This window comes from Odontesthes bonariensis, chromosome 3 (genome assembly GCF_027942865.1).
Source record: "Odontesthes bonariensis isolate fOdoBon6 chromosome 3, fOdoBon6.hap1, whole genome shotgun sequence".
Lineage (NCBI taxonomy): Eukaryota > Metazoa > Chordata > Actinopteri > Atheriniformes > Atherinopsidae > Odontesthes > Odontesthes bonariensis.
Genome location: NC_134508.1, coordinates 11,064,711 through 11,079,955, shown reverse-complemented (window position 1 = coordinate 11,079,955; position 15,245 = coordinate 11,064,711). Strand labels below are relative to the sequence as shown.

General features: G+C 44.8%; 1 protein-coding gene across 1 annotated transcript in view; it reads right to left on the bottom strand.

Annotated features, from left to right (window-relative positions):
* Positions 1-3,426: 3,426 nt before the first annotated feature.
* shq1 (SHQ1, H/ACA ribonucleoprotein assembly factor) overlaps positions 3,427-15,245 on the bottom strand; it is a 41,255-nt gene continuing 29,436 nt past the window's right edge. The window contains exon 12 of the mRNA XM_075460256.1: positions 3,427-4,283. Within this exon, the coding sequence (XP_075316371.1) occupies positions 3,635-4,283 (649 nt within the window). The 3' untranslated portion in view covers positions 3,427-3,634. The remainder of the gene's footprint in view (positions 4,284-15,245) is intronic.

Genomic DNA, 15,245 nt, shown 5'->3' with positions numbered 1-15,245 from the left:
GGAGCGGCCAGGAGATTGAGTTTTTCTATTACAATCAACCAGAGGCAGACGGTGCCAGCGGAGGCACTGCCCTTGGCGCTGTCTTTCCCAATTTAGACACAAAAAAAAAAAAAACAAGGGAAGGAATGCTTTATCAGGTTGGGACATTGCTTTTAGATTTCTGTTCTCAGCGGGACAAGCAAGGTCACACATACTCAAAACAATGTCTTTTCCTTTTTTTTTTTTAATGTGAACGGCCTTGTAGATCAGTTAATTTTCCAAAATTTCAAACAACAATGATTTGAAATTAGTCCACGTCTTATGTGGTCAAATTAATTTTCAAATGTCTCTGAGGAGTCAAAATCCCACATGCAGGACAACAGCACCCTTTTCAGCTGTGTCTTTACTGCTCAGTGCACAGCAGCCAGTTTTGGGGTCACTGACCTCACAAGAGGTCGGTCTTACAGCTTCACGCTACCATGCAAATGCAGGTTTGGCAACCTGTAAACACTCGATAATCCTTCAAAATGTTATTATGGCATGACGGAACCTGGAGTTTACCTGGAATCGGGATAAAACAGTCGGGTTGAAACTGTTTACACTTTACATTTCCATCAGGCTCAGGGTATTAACACAAGTCTGCATGGCAGAGACACCGAAGTAATGCAACAGCAAGCTGGCAGATGAGCGATAAGTCAAAAGATCACATCATAATTCTTTAATTGCACATTGGCTCCATAAAATCTGGAGCTATTGCTCTATCTTGGTTCAGGATTTTAAAGGCTTATGTAAATAAAGGCTTCACTATTGGATGAATATACATATGTTCCCTTTAATCCCTCAACCGTCCAGAGTGGTATCTAGATGATCCCAACCAAATCCTTTAGTTGTTTAAAACGTGACTGAGTTCAAAAAGATAAAATCCTTCCATGTGGGTAGCCAGGTGGGTGTGGAGGAAAGATAAAACAGAAACACTAAAACACCCCACAGTTTTACCTCGGGAATGGTTTCTACATCCCTAATGGTATAATGAGTGGTGGAATTTGATTTTGAGTAGGTTTTATTGAGTGTTTCTGTGAGCTTCAAAGTGTGCACGACGCTCCTGACAGTGTGGGTGGGCGGGACCAGTGAACTGATTACTCTGGGACTCATGACTTGACAAGGTTGAGAAACACTTTCACGGACCATAAACCCACAGATTACATCTCTGCCCTTCCTCCTGTCACACCCTCATACTACAGGTGCCCGGTTGGGGCGAACCAAACAGTTCAGTGCAGAACATTCATTTAATGCTTAGTCATCAGCTGACTGGAAGCTAAAACAGCCGATCGCAGACACTTAAATAAGGAAACAATTGCAGTAAAGTGGACTTTCTCTGTATGTTGACCTAGCTTAGCCTAAAGCTGGAGGCAGGTAAACACTGTTTTTGTGTGGACTGAACATTTATTGGCCACGCGGGGACTTTTATAGTCATAATCTCGCTGCATTAGTTAGCTTTAAAGATGTTGGAACGTTTATTTAACCAACGTACGGTGGCATGACGGTGGTTTTAACATTTCAAGTCATTGTGTCAGGCAGAGTTTTCCATCCCCTGGCCTTCCCACCTTCAACTTAAGCAAGAAAGCAAATAAAAAAGCAAAATACCAGCCTCCTTCTTTTATTCATCTTTTATTCATACAGCACTGTAGTGATCAGTCTCTGTTCTGTACCCTGGTACATTTCTTCTTCTTCTTTTTTTTAGCCCCAAGATACATGCAAATCTCAGCTACATACAGCACAAGCCTGACTGGACCTTTGCGGTTAAACATCTGTTGTAACTAATTGGCTCATTACAGAAACAACCCCAATCAGACTTGACCGCATAACACCAGTTTCTTAGACCCTCGAGGGTCAATGGGGTACCCTTGCTACAGGAGTAAGGGGTTGATTTATCAAATTCAAGTCAAAATACGTCTTGGGCATTACATTAAATCACTATCTTGTATAATTTATCAACTGTGCTCATTAAACCGTGGCCCAAGTCAGGCGCTGAGACGGCAGCACTAATTGAGGAATATGGGGACCGCTTTAAGATGAAAAACGACAAAAGAGGTCTGTGTCACTTAATCAATGTGAAACCCCAGCAGGGAGAAGGAGCCACCGCCCGCAGGGGCGTCGAGTCCCAGAACTCATGTTCCTGGAACAAAAGGGGCTTTTAAATGGGCCTGCGTTCACAGCGCAACTCATCTCAGTCACACAGCGATGATGGCGCCGGGCCCCAGGGGGGGGGCATTGTGAGGGAGGTTGTCTCTTCTTGGGAGGTGCTTAACAACAACATCCATCTCTGGAACTCGATACTAATAGAAAGCACCTACTTAAGTAGTCGTCGTCACTGGTGGCTCCGGAACTGCCTTCATTCGTGCCGGATGAAATTTGTCATAAAATAAAAAAATTTAAAAAAGCCGAAGGCAACTCTGTAGCCGGGCAACGTCAGTCAGTCCCTCAGCAAGTTAAAACCTATTAGGATCACAAAACCTGACAAATTCTGCTAATTTGAGTCATGTATATAGTGCAGCTTTCTTCATCAACTATAGTAATTGATGCAAGTCCACTCAGGGGACGCAGATTCAAATCAATTTTCCTGAAAAGATGTTTGTAAAGCTGAAGCAGAAAGACGCGCGAATGCCTGAGCCGGTCAGTTTGGCCCTCCACTACTCTAGCCCGCGGCTGCCCCCACCCTGGGGTGCTCTTATCTCTCAAAGCAACACCTCCCGTGCCACAGCCTCGCTCGCAGCCCTCATCCATCTGCCTGACATGTGCTTCCTTGTTTGTTTTCTCTCGCCTCGTAGACACGAACGATGATATTGAGCTGTGTCGGCCGCGCTTCTCAGTTCGCACCAGATGAATCAATCACTCTGGCGTGCTCTGCTCTCCCTGTTTAGTGCAGAGTCTTTTCCCACTTCAATCAATGCCTGGGCTTTACGAGAGGGTTAGTGCTTTTCCTTCTATTTATCAGGTAAAGAATAGCTCCCGTAAAGTGGCTCTGTTGGGCACTGAGAGCTGACTGGCAAACAGCAATGAATGAACAATGCAAAATGTCTGCCAATGTCCTCAAGCTGCTTGTTTTGCTTGTTAAAACCCAGCATGGAACTGCTGCTTGCTTATGTAAATATTATGAGTAAATATACATGGGTAATAGAGAAGTTCTACACTGTGAGCACATGTCAGCGCGCTGGAAAAGGAGCCGAAACAGCTCAGTTATTTTCAATAATTTACAAGGAGCAGAATAATTCATAAAAAAAATGTGAAAAATCCAACAAAATGTTGAGCGAGTAATCAAGTATTCTTACAGCAGGGGAAATGCATTAAAGGCGAGACAGAGAGAAGGTTTGTAGTTCTGTTTTCCAATCAAATGAGGAAAATTCGGACATGTAAGCTCATTAAGTAACAATGGAAATGATATATGGATTTTATAGAGGCTTTGCAAGTTCTTTAATTAATAAAATATACTAATGATGGAAAATATCACATTAAACTGTGTTAACAAATTACAAAAACATGAAAAATAAAATCACACACATACATAAAAAAAAAATTAAAATAAAAATCTTACATCTCTTACAAGAAGTGTATAAGATCCTTCAAGAAGCTTTCAGATTCCACATCAACTTTCTCTCTAGCTGAGAAAACCCCGTTCAAAATCATCCAGATCTTCCTGTGTCTGCACGATGAGCAGAGGGTTTCTGTGGGGGCTCGGCTCCAACCAAGTCCCACTGCTGCTCCCTCCAGATGTTCCTTCAGTCTTTGCTGCAGCATCGCTCAGCTGTCCCTCTCCTTTGGAGCAGCAGTCTGGAGAGACTCTCAGCTCCCCTGCTAACTGCTCCCCCAGCTCCTGGATCAGCTGCCTGCAGTCTTCTGAGGCTGAGAGAGGGGCGTCCACTTTCCTCCTTTCTGCTGGGAAGAGTGCGCCTGTGGGTGTCTGGGGGATGGGAGAGGCAGAGGAGGTGGGTCGGGGTTGTAGAGGGTTGTCCTTGCACGTCTTTCCTCCTCCTTCCCCTTCCTCTTTGGATTCAGGGCAGCCTTGTCCTTCAGACTCAGACTCCTCGCTCTCGCTCGATGAGTCGCTGCTGCTGTCACTGCTGCTGTCGCTGCTGCTATCGCTGCTGCTGTCGCTGCAGGATTCGGGGGCAACGCTGGAAGCTCGCTGCTCTTCTTCCACCACCATTGTCGCTGCCTTCTCCAACACATCGAGCTCCAGCTCCAAATCTTTTTTCTGCAGCGAGGCTTTTTGTAGCGCTGTGGCCAGCGCTGTCACCTTCTTTGGCCTAAGAGGAAGAGTAAAAGAAAAGGGGACAAGTTAGGAAAGCATTAGGAAAGCAAAAAGGTGTTTCGCCCCATTAAAACTGCTGTAATACTCCACATAGGAGGGGGGCATCAAACTACGAGAGAGAGGTGCAATGACTGACTGATCGATTGGCTCTGAGTACTAAAGACATAGCCACAGGATAACCATCTACAAATCTAATACCCATTAAGCAAATCCCATTCTCAAATGAATGCTAAGTAGAGCGTGATTTGCAGAGGCGACAGGGGCTCAATGAAATATGGAAATGTGAATGTTTAATAATGTAGGAAGATGAGCTCTGCTGATAACAGGGGGCTGAGGATCTTCTCCTCCCCCAACCGCAGCTCCCTCTGCGTGAGATGATAAGAGACTTTGAGGGATTACACAGCGAGGCAGACCTCTCCTCCCTCTTGGAAGAGCGAGCACGCACTTTTAACAACTGCAAATGGAAAGGATCAACAAACTGTTAAAGAGGGTGCAAAGAGTGCCGGAGAAAAGAAAACGGTGATTACTTATCTGTCGAGCTTCTCTTGCCGAGGTTGACGGCAAACACTTCGCGCCGCAAAAGATGTCGTTTTCATATTCGACAACTGGCAGTTATCGTCTATTCTTATGATTTTGAAGAGCTGCCAGCAGTTAAAGAGAGAGAGAGAAAGACCCACTAATTATAACGCAGTAGGAACTAGTGGAATCAATGCAAGCACTTTGGCCAATAGATACAGCACAATGGAAGGAGGGTAACCCTAAAAAGACTAAAAAGGCTGCAGTCGTGCACTGAGGCAGTATTGTCAATAAAAGTCTGGATAGAGCAACTGCAGCCTGCAGCTCCACTGCTAAATGTCTCCAGAAATTAAGATTGGGAGAATGCCCTCATTAAGCAGTACATTAAGCAATGTTCCAGCGCTGTCACTTCAGTTTTACAGCTGTGTCACTGCAGACGACCCAACAGGCTGCTGGAAGTGAGAGGTGTTGTGTTGCTGATGAATGTCCTCCTACAAGACCCTGTTTGTGTAAAGCCAGCAGATTGTGTGGAGGCTCCCGCCTGCACATTATTCACGGAGGGAATGCCTGCCATGCTGCCAAAAAAACTTAAGTGGTTGCTATTCGCCTCTCAATGCGGTTAGGGCATGTGTGCCGCCCCCATTGCCATGGTGATTACTAGCTGACCTCTGTGGGTCACTGTGATTCAGACCGTGTCAATTCAGGGTCGAAGAAAGTGTGTGGGAGCGGCGCTGGTGTGTTTGCTCGGGTATAGGAGGTAAGTGTGTAGGGGCTACTCTTGCGCTGCTATTCATATGCTCGCACACTCGGCTCCTCTTGCCCTCTTTGGCCCAATTAACCCGCTGCTGAGCACCAGGATGGCTCCTCATTACTGTGCAGTCCTAATGAGCTCCCTATTCTGGTGAATGGTGTTTATGGAGGCAGCATGTAGAGGCTGTGAATTCATTTCAGACCTAAGGAGGGCCTGTGTAAACAGATCTTATTCTTGTGCTGTATCATACGGACACACATTCTTTCCCGGAAGAAAAGGGAGAGAAAAAATAAACGGGGAACAGACGTAGCGGGGCCGACTGGCCTTTCTTGCACGCATTTCTACCCGCAAATGTTTCGCACATAATGTGGGAGAATTTGAAGATCGCCAAAGCTTGATTTTGGCACCTTGTCAGCCCAGAACCCAAAAAGATTTCTAGAAAAATCTTTGGGTGGTTTCTGTTTTTAGCGATATGACTGCAGCTCAAATTCTAAACATTCTTAGATAAACAAATTTGTACACCCAAGACAGAGAAGAAAATTTTATCCGATAAACTATTCTCACATTAAAAGGACAGGAGTCAAGTTTCATGAAAAGACCAACATTTTGATTCAATCAACCAGCATTTTATTGCTACAAACATATATATAACTCAACTTGGAAATCACACTTCCTTTGACTTTTTTGTCTGAAGTCGGGAATTCCAAGCATCAACAACGCAAAAGCAGAACCCACCGGTCCAAAAACAAACAAGTAAACATCGATGAAACTTTACCCATATCAGCAACTTTTAGCTTTGAAAAACCTTATGGCGCGTTTCCACTGGCACGCAGTACCTGCAACCGGGTAGACTCTTGGTATCACCTCATCCCAAGCGGGCCGAAGCGTTCCTAAAACGTGACGTCAGCCGACTGCCTTCCACTGATTGGCCGATGAGTGTCGTCACTGGAAGCGTCATAACCGCGCGACGACCGACTAGAATGTAAATAAATACAAGACTCAAGACAAGACTCCAAATTTTACTGCTTCAGTTTGTACTGCTACGAGATGGCTTCGCAGAGGAAATCCACTCCTTGTACGTTGCTCGGCGCCGTGTAAATGACGTCACGGAGGTTTCGCGCAGCTGTATTACGACGACCCCGCCCACGTCGAGGAGGCACGAAGTGATACTCGGTTGTAATGGAAAAACAACCAAACCGAGCCATGCCGAGCCGTGCCGAGCTAGTGGAAGTGCTCCATAAAACACTGAACCGAGTTCAGTTCAACGCGTGACTTGTGATGGATGACATTGTCCCAAAAAAGAGGAATCCAAGCCAACTCGTCTGCGATCAAACCGCAGCTTTGGAAAACGTGATGTAACCATTTGAGAGTATAAGTGTCAGACAAGTAATTTTATACCAGTTCGGTGTGTGTAAAGCTGGGCATACACTGTGCGATTTTTGGCCCGATGTCGACAAGATTTTCACTTGTGCGACTATTTTGGAGATCGGGCCGAGTTTTGGCTCAATTGTGCGTCTCGCATCGTCTAGTATACATGGGGTAACGACAAACGATTAAGCCCTCCCGACCACCTCCCGATTGATCGGATGAAAATCAAACTTGTTTGAAATCCTGGTCGCCCCTCGTGAGGCTCTCGCACAGTTGAAGCAGTTGCACGAGCCGATTCACCTCATCCTGTCACACTACGCATGCGTGAACATAGGTACGGAAGAGAAAATTGTCAACAGAAGAAGAAGAAGACAACAGAACACCATGGCAGCGACCGGCGACCGAGTCTGACGTGTCGTGTAGTGTGAGCAGCCAGATCGCCTCAGACCATCGGGTCGTACAGTGTGAGAACAGGAATCGTGAGCTGTGACGTTTTAACCCTTGCGATTCACTCGTACAGTATGAGCAGCAGCTGAATACCGCGATTGAAAAAAAAAAATCGCACAGTGTATGCCCAGCTTAAGTCTGAGCTTTCAGGCGAGGTCCTGCAAAGACATACTTGCCTATTTGAGAGGAGACAGGCTGTAAAGAAGCAAACATTTGCTTCTGTGGAGGAGGGAGATGGAGAAGCTCAATCCTAAACTGGCCTCTATGACCAGAGCTGTAAAGACATGGGCGAAAAGCGTGCCGCTGTACTTTCTCTTTGCATAGTTTGGATCACAGCATGTCACTGACAACAGGACTAAATATCTCTCCTTTAATCATTTAGAACCCATGGGCATATGTACCTAACGCTTTAGCAACACATTCATTTGTCATTGGAGTTTCCATCAATGTTTAAATATTCACTTCAGTTGGTCTTTTTCAAAAAAGGGTCCTGTCACACCAGTGATCGGCTTTTTTGTGCATGAAGAGAATCACTGGGGGAAAACGCAAGAAATCCACGTTCACCGTCAGAAAAGCACTTTGTTTGGAAAAAGGCAGTATATGACCGAAACCTTGGAGATTAAATACCAAACATACACAGCTGAAAAGAATTACTGAAGATCTCTCTGTTCTCCTAATATGCAGCCAAGGTTCTGTTTATGCCTTCATCCTGATTCCTGTTAGTGACCACTTTGCAGTTTGTTACAGCCATGTCTAACAAACTGCCAGCTGCTGAGGACACAACACAGTCCACTTTATTCACTCCAAACCAGGTAATGGAATGGAGCGTGCTTCGAATTCCCTCCGCAGCTGGATGGAAACCCAGCTGGTGAGAAATCTCGGTCTAAAAAAAAAAAAAAAAAAAAAAAAAAAAAAAAGGGGGGAGAGAGCTGACTCACCAATGCTGTCATTCATGGCAGGGAGGCTGATTTTCCAATTTGTACAGTAGCACATAAATGACTTTCCAAAGACAAACTGGGCATTAATAGATGAAGACAAGCCCTTGATACGCCAGGTCTCATGCGGGCAATGCTCCATCTAAGCCGTCTGAGGAGCTGACCAACAGTACGTGGAACAGCAAACCATAACATTCTTTGGAGTGTGAAGTAACCACAGCTAAGATCCCAGAGCCCTAAAGTGACAAATTGCTTTTTCAAGGAGTGAGTAGAGGAGATCAAGATGTTACTGTGACCTTTACTGATGAAAATGATGAGTGTGTGCAGCCTGCGAGGAGCCTGTTTGGGTCCCAGGCTCCATAAAAACCAATGTGAGAGCTTCCTGTAGCGAGCGCCAGGGCAGAGGAGCCTCCCGCAGTACAGCCACTTCAAACACTGCCCTGTATTCTTTTTCCCCCGTGGGAAGTCATTATTGAGTTAGCGTTGGAGAGGCGCGCTTGTTTTCTCTCCCCTCCCTTGCTCTGTGGTGGGAGAAGCTCTGCCTGCGGTGAATACAAAGGCTCGGTCCAGGAGGGGGAGGGATAATTTTGTACACAATCCAGTCATTACTACACCGCTGTTGTGGCTTGCCTTCATTAAACTGAGGAGGGTCGGCTTTTTCAAGGTTGGAAAAACTTCTGGCAAGACAAAGACGCTTCCATCTGCCAAAGTCTTTGTATGAGAATGAGAACAGAGTGTGTATCTGTGTGTGTGTGTGTGTGTGTGTGTGTGTGTGTGTGTGTGCGGTGCCTGGGTCTGTGAAAGAGCCAAGGTAAATTACGGTCTAGCGTTTCTTTCATCGGGCTTGTGTTGTCTGAAAGACCAACTCATTCAGTGAGTCTCTGCTCTTGAAAATGTGTCTGATAAAGCTCGTCCTCAGATGTAGGAATCTGTGTAATTTAAGCACTGGCTTCCCTCAGGTTGTGAATGAAGCATTTACAAGTCTCTCTGAGGGGGATAAAGGCTGACACTGGGGGGCATGCCAACCGCGAATGGGACTGAATACGAAGGCAGTGTCAGACACCAGTAAGCAGTCCGATTCCACCCAAGAGAAACACAGAATTACATCCAACGAGGCATCGTATAAGTCCAGCCTTACAGCTGCCTAATTAAAGAGTTATTTTACCTTTGAGGCACTAATATATGGTCAGTCAGAACTGGCATTTTTAAGGAAACATTGTAGTTTCTACGTTGCATGTCGTCCTTTTCTCTTTTTAAATAATTTTGTCATCCTCATCGATTGCAAAAATCATTGTAGGTTCCTTAATGAAGCCATTAGCTTGACGCTATTCTCTCTCGTCATCCACATCCACGACAAAATAAAACTCCACAAGATCCTCTTTTGTTCCTCAATTTACTTCCAAAAAACATAAAGAATGGTACAGCAATGATCCAAGATTATTGATTTTATTATGTAATGCACTTTGTGCTGCTTTTTAGTATGAAAGGTGCTACATAAATAAAGTTGGATTTGATTTGAATATGAGAAAATAAAAAAGGTGAGAGAAAAAACAAAGAAAGTGACAGAGAGAGAAAGGTCAAAAAACTGTGTGGCTCCACTCTAAGCCGCCTGACCATAATGACTCCGGTAACCACACTCTCCTGAGATTAACAACAAATTAAAGGCAATGTACGCAATTTTTAACCTTTTTAAATAATGCACACATAAATGACCTGAATTAAACTGTTAACTTATTAAATGAATTATCCGTCTATAAATGCTGTAAATAGCTCCTTTTTTAGTACAATTAACGTAAATCATATTTCAACATGTAAACTCAAGTAGCTATCCAAATATCAATAAACCCAAATAGGACCCAGGCTCCTACGATCATCAAAACTTCCATCTCACTGCATGCATAAGTACGCAAAGTAACTTCCCAACAGACCATGGACGTTGAACAGAGATTCATGGTGTTTGGCGGAATAATCTATTTAAAGCGTGTAAAAACAACAAAAGTCAGTGTGAAAAGAAAGAGATTAGAAGATTGAAAAACTATTTGTTTTCCTTAGCATCTAAAAATGGAACATATTTGTGCTGCGGGTTCCTTTATACAGGAGAACAACCGTAACTGTGCTGTTTGGGATTCCTACCGCAATAAAAGGCATGAAGAAGAAGAGTACTGTTCATGGAGGGTGGAAACAGAGGATCACGTATGATGCAAGAACAGGCAACGGCACGTGAATCGACCTCGTCACAGAAGCGAAAAACAAAGTGAATTCAGGACAGATGAGAGCAGTGATGTGGCTTTTCTGACGGAAACGGTGACCATGAACAAAGGTCTTCAATGGGTAATCTGATACAGAGGCAATTTGTTGCCTTAAGGTGGGTCTTACATCAGCTGTGAAAGTGCATTTCTTTTCTCAATCGTGTTACATTACACTGATTTATTTAAACCAAAGTGAAGAACACGTTGTGGGGTTCAGTCTCCTACTTTGACACGCAGACTGATGAAATTCAGGTTGCGATATAATTCAGCACAATCCCCGTTTCACAAGAGCAGAGTCCAGCTTCTCAGAGCTTCTAGTGTCGCTGTGGGTCATTTCTCTTGTTGTGAACTACAACAGATGATGAAGAACCTCTACAGTGCACTCTCATTCCTAAATTAGTGGTTTCATTATATTGTTAAACTCGTGGTTTTTGCCTGACAGCTCTTCTCAGTGGCGTTTTTGGAAAGCCGCCGTGAATCCTGATTAGGAAAGAGAGAAGAGAAGCAGGGGGCAGAGAGAGGGGGAACAACATGCAGCAAAAGGCCCTCCGATGCGGGACTCGAACCAGGGCCAGCTGCAGCGAGGACTTTAGCCTCTGTACATGGGGCGCCTGCCGTACCCACTACGCCACAGACTGCCCTGAAAGAGGGATATTTCTAAGTAGTTAATAGTTCTGCTGTTTATACTGTCTATGTTTATCTCGTTGCCATCTCTTTTCACCATCTGATTTATTCAAATCTTGAAACTGTGTCACTTCACTTTCCACTTGGTCTGCATTACATTGTGCTGGTAACATTTCGTTCATTTCTCTAAGAGAAAGCTTTGAAGCTGGAAAAACAAGAAAACGTACTATGATAAACTCCATTAACTGGAGTGAACTCCAAATATTGGAAGAAGACATTAATGCGAGCACAGTCTGTGTTTAAGATGATGCAGTGTGTTCCGAGGCAAAATCTGTAGTGACTCCATGCTGAGAGGAAATCTGTACTGCTTATACTTGTTAGCTGGTTGACATTTGGGTCTTTGTTCTCCCCAGCGGGGTCTCGCTGGATCTCCATCAGTGTTGAGGCTAACAGCAGATACAGCGGCTTCATTATCTGTTTCAAAGCTTTGAGGACAGGCATTTGACATCTGAGTGACGCGGCCTGGAGGTAGCTCTTCTCACATCCTCCAAGAAAGATAGCGCTTCACCTTCTGTTCAATTATCTATTCCCAGTAACAAAGACAGTGATCTAGAAGTATCTACTGCGGTGAACTGACAAGCCATGCTCAGCGGAGGGAGGGGGGGGGGGCTTCTGCAGCGCGCGAGTGCGCTCAAGCTGCCCGGCCGCGGGCCTAAGCTAACACATGACCCCCTTGCTTGATCTCACTGCCCTGCGACGCTCCCAGTTGTTACAAGCTCCAGCTGCTTCTCCCTGCCGGCGGGCGGCTGACGAAGCCGCCGACAGCTCTCCCAGATGTACGCTGTTGCGGAGATGCTGAAGATGACTGAGAAAAGCGAGGTAGAGAGAGTATGCAGAACCATAGAGGGCTGCTGCATATTCCAGAAATAAGGATGCGGTCAAAGAACGTCATTTCCTTTTAGCTGTTGCCTTTCGGGTTTTCATGCGGTGCCGCACGCATGCTTTTGTTCCATACACTTCCTTTCTACAATAGCCGCATTCCCACTGTAGGAACCTTCTGCAGTTCCTATAACCTTTTCAGGAACGGGGCCGTTTTTTCCCTCATTCGGACATACAGGAACTCGGGACCACGGCCCTCAGTTCCTATAACCATTTTAGCTCCTTCTCCTCAGCTGGGTCTGTTCTGGGTTCTGTAGGAACACATCTGACGGAGGTGTTTGGTAGCTCCGCCCCTTGTCATGTTGTCACGGCTGAAATGTTTCCTCATACGACACGGACACAACCGGCGCGTGTTTAATAAGTTAAACTCACACGTGGTCTCCTTTGTCTGCAGCGCTCTGCTCTCCTTCCTTCATGAAACCAAGAAGTATGGCCTGCGCTCGATCCTGCCTCTCTCTGTGAGCTCTTCCAGCCTCGATGTTAGACACCCGATGTGATCGTCCATGATTAATATCACCGTCATGCAGACCATGAACACGGTGGCCTCCCCGCTCGCCATTTTGTTTTTTCCTTCTCTCCTTACTTTTCGCTGGTTTTGTTTTGTTGTTGAATGTGGCGTTAAAGTAACACGTCACTGTCGCAGACAGCTGCGTCCCATCAGTCCCGACTCATGTGCAATTGTAGACTGAAACATTTCCGCTGGGGAAGGACAGTTATTAGAACGAAATTCGAGGAGGACCGTTCTTAGAACTGCTCTGTCCGAATGCGGCTAATGACAACAACACCCATTGTTTCTGAGGACCGGTCATTTCACACCTACCATTCGCAATTATTTGAGCATTCCTTTCAGCTGTTACGGTGCGAGGCTCAGACTGTCCCCGAGGCATTTCTTGTCAATTTTCCAGTCCATGGAGCAATGAGTTATTTTCCTTTTCCCAGAGTATAGAAGATTCATACATTTGTTTCCACAACGGCAAAATATATAAATTTATACATTTTTCCACCTTTCTCCGAATGACTACCGAGCGTAAGTCTCGAGCCACCCCTCATTTCTTTGCATATTACCATGAAAAAAAGGAAAATGGTGCCACGATTTAGTGAAAAGTCCAATTATAAATAGAAAGATGATCCCACACTGCTTCAATAATGTTGATGTCCGGGCTCTGGGGAGGATTCATCCCTCCATCAGAACTGTTGCCTCTGATTTTCAGTCCACTTCTTGTGTCATTTGGCACAGCTCAGCCTTTTCTCCACGTTTCCCTTCATTAAGAACAGCCACCCTTCCATTCACCCTTCAGTGAACAGTGGATGGATCAGCTGAAAGGTCCACATTCATTTCTTAGGTCATGTGTCAGGTCTTTGCTGGATTTTTTCCCCCTATTTCTTAAGGACACTGCTCATCTACCGTAGATGTTTCTTTTAGGCCGCACACTTCCTCTTTTGTTCTCCACTCATCCAGTTTCCTCAAATGTTTTAAGGACACCACGCTGAGATATACAAAGTCCTCAGCTTAGAGCGCCTCTGGAATGACCTTGTTCATGCAAATATACTATTTCATGTCCGTTAAATTGTGTTATCTTTGGCAACTAAAGAAATGCGAACAAACTATGTGCCTTAAAAACGGGCTGTTGCTTACAAAGTGCCTAAAAACACAATTTAAAATTAGTTCTTTGCCAAGTTTTCTGTCCTGTGTAGATACAAGGCAAGGCAAGGCAAGGCATCTTTATTTATATAGCGCATTTCATACCACAGGCAACTCAATGTGTTTTACATAAAGACAAGGCATTTAAAAGAACAGCATACAACACTGGCTCATTTCTTGAAATAGGAGGTTTTTTTTAAGCTTAAATGATTTATAGGTCTGTGTAAAGTGGCCTAGCAAACAAACAACAAAAACATTTTGGAAAATGGTCCGCTACAAGGACTCGACTCCAAATTTTCCTTTGGGATATTGGCTGCGTTTTCACTCATTTTCAAAGACCCTCAGAAAGCCCTGAGAGCAGTTGCTCAAAAGCACTTTAAAATATTACAGGAAAGTCTGAAAGTCCTCTGAACCTAAATATAAAGAAACAAGGGGCGGCTCGACACCTTTGAACAATACTGAGGAGGATCCTCAGGGACTCTCAAACACACCGCCGATATGCTGCATCTCTTCTTTTCTTTCACGATTCTAACTAAGCTCATTAAAAACAAAAAAAGAAAGAAAAAGAGTGTATGGCGGGGGGTTTATAAGTGAACCAGAGCAGAGAAAAGAACTTGAACCTTCTGTTTTAACTAAAGGTAGTGCAACACAACACCAGGCTTATGTGCCTTGTCTGTGCAGACTGCTGAGAAGCTACGCTGGCGTGTCTCCAAGCTTTTCGATAAAGGGAAGAGAAAAGGGGGAAAATGTGAGCAGACTCTTTTTCTTTGCAGTCCAGCAGCTCTGCGGGGGTTTTGGCATCCGAGAGGCTATAAAAGCACTCGCTGAAACTAAAAGAGTGGAAAGGCAGCTGGTCTATTTTGAATAACAGTCTTGAGATAATTCAGAGATAATGATGATTAGATAGGTGTGCCAGGGTGAAGTTTCATGAGTTCCGGCAAAGGAGGTGGGCGCTGAATTTTTGGAGCAGAAAAAAGACAGAAAAGTATCACATCACTGACACAATGTGAAGCTCGATTTCCTTTGTGGACACACTTTTGATTTCAGAGGGTAGGGGCTGTGGTTTGACTCAGTGTGTGAGAGTAAGAGCGCCTGGCCTGCGACTTAAATCATGAGGAAGTCTTTACGAGGTTGTAAATCTGAGACGATATCTTGGCAGTCAGTGGAACTTTAGAAGCTGAAATGCGCATGGGACAGCAAGAAGATTAAATAAATCAAACCCCCTCGAGCAAGCAAAAATCCATTAATCGCCGTGTCCATCATGTGCAGCTGATCACTTCTGCCTCGTTGACGGCGGGGAATGACAGGATACACGGATTGTAATGGGAGTATAGATAACATCTCATCTTACCGCCGTGCGCCAAGAGATGACTCACTTGGCAGAGGAGTACAAATCGCACACGGGGGAATATTCTGCACTGAAGAAAACAATGCCTACACAATCTGTCATCAAACCTGTCTGTTAACACAAAAGCCACCACGAACT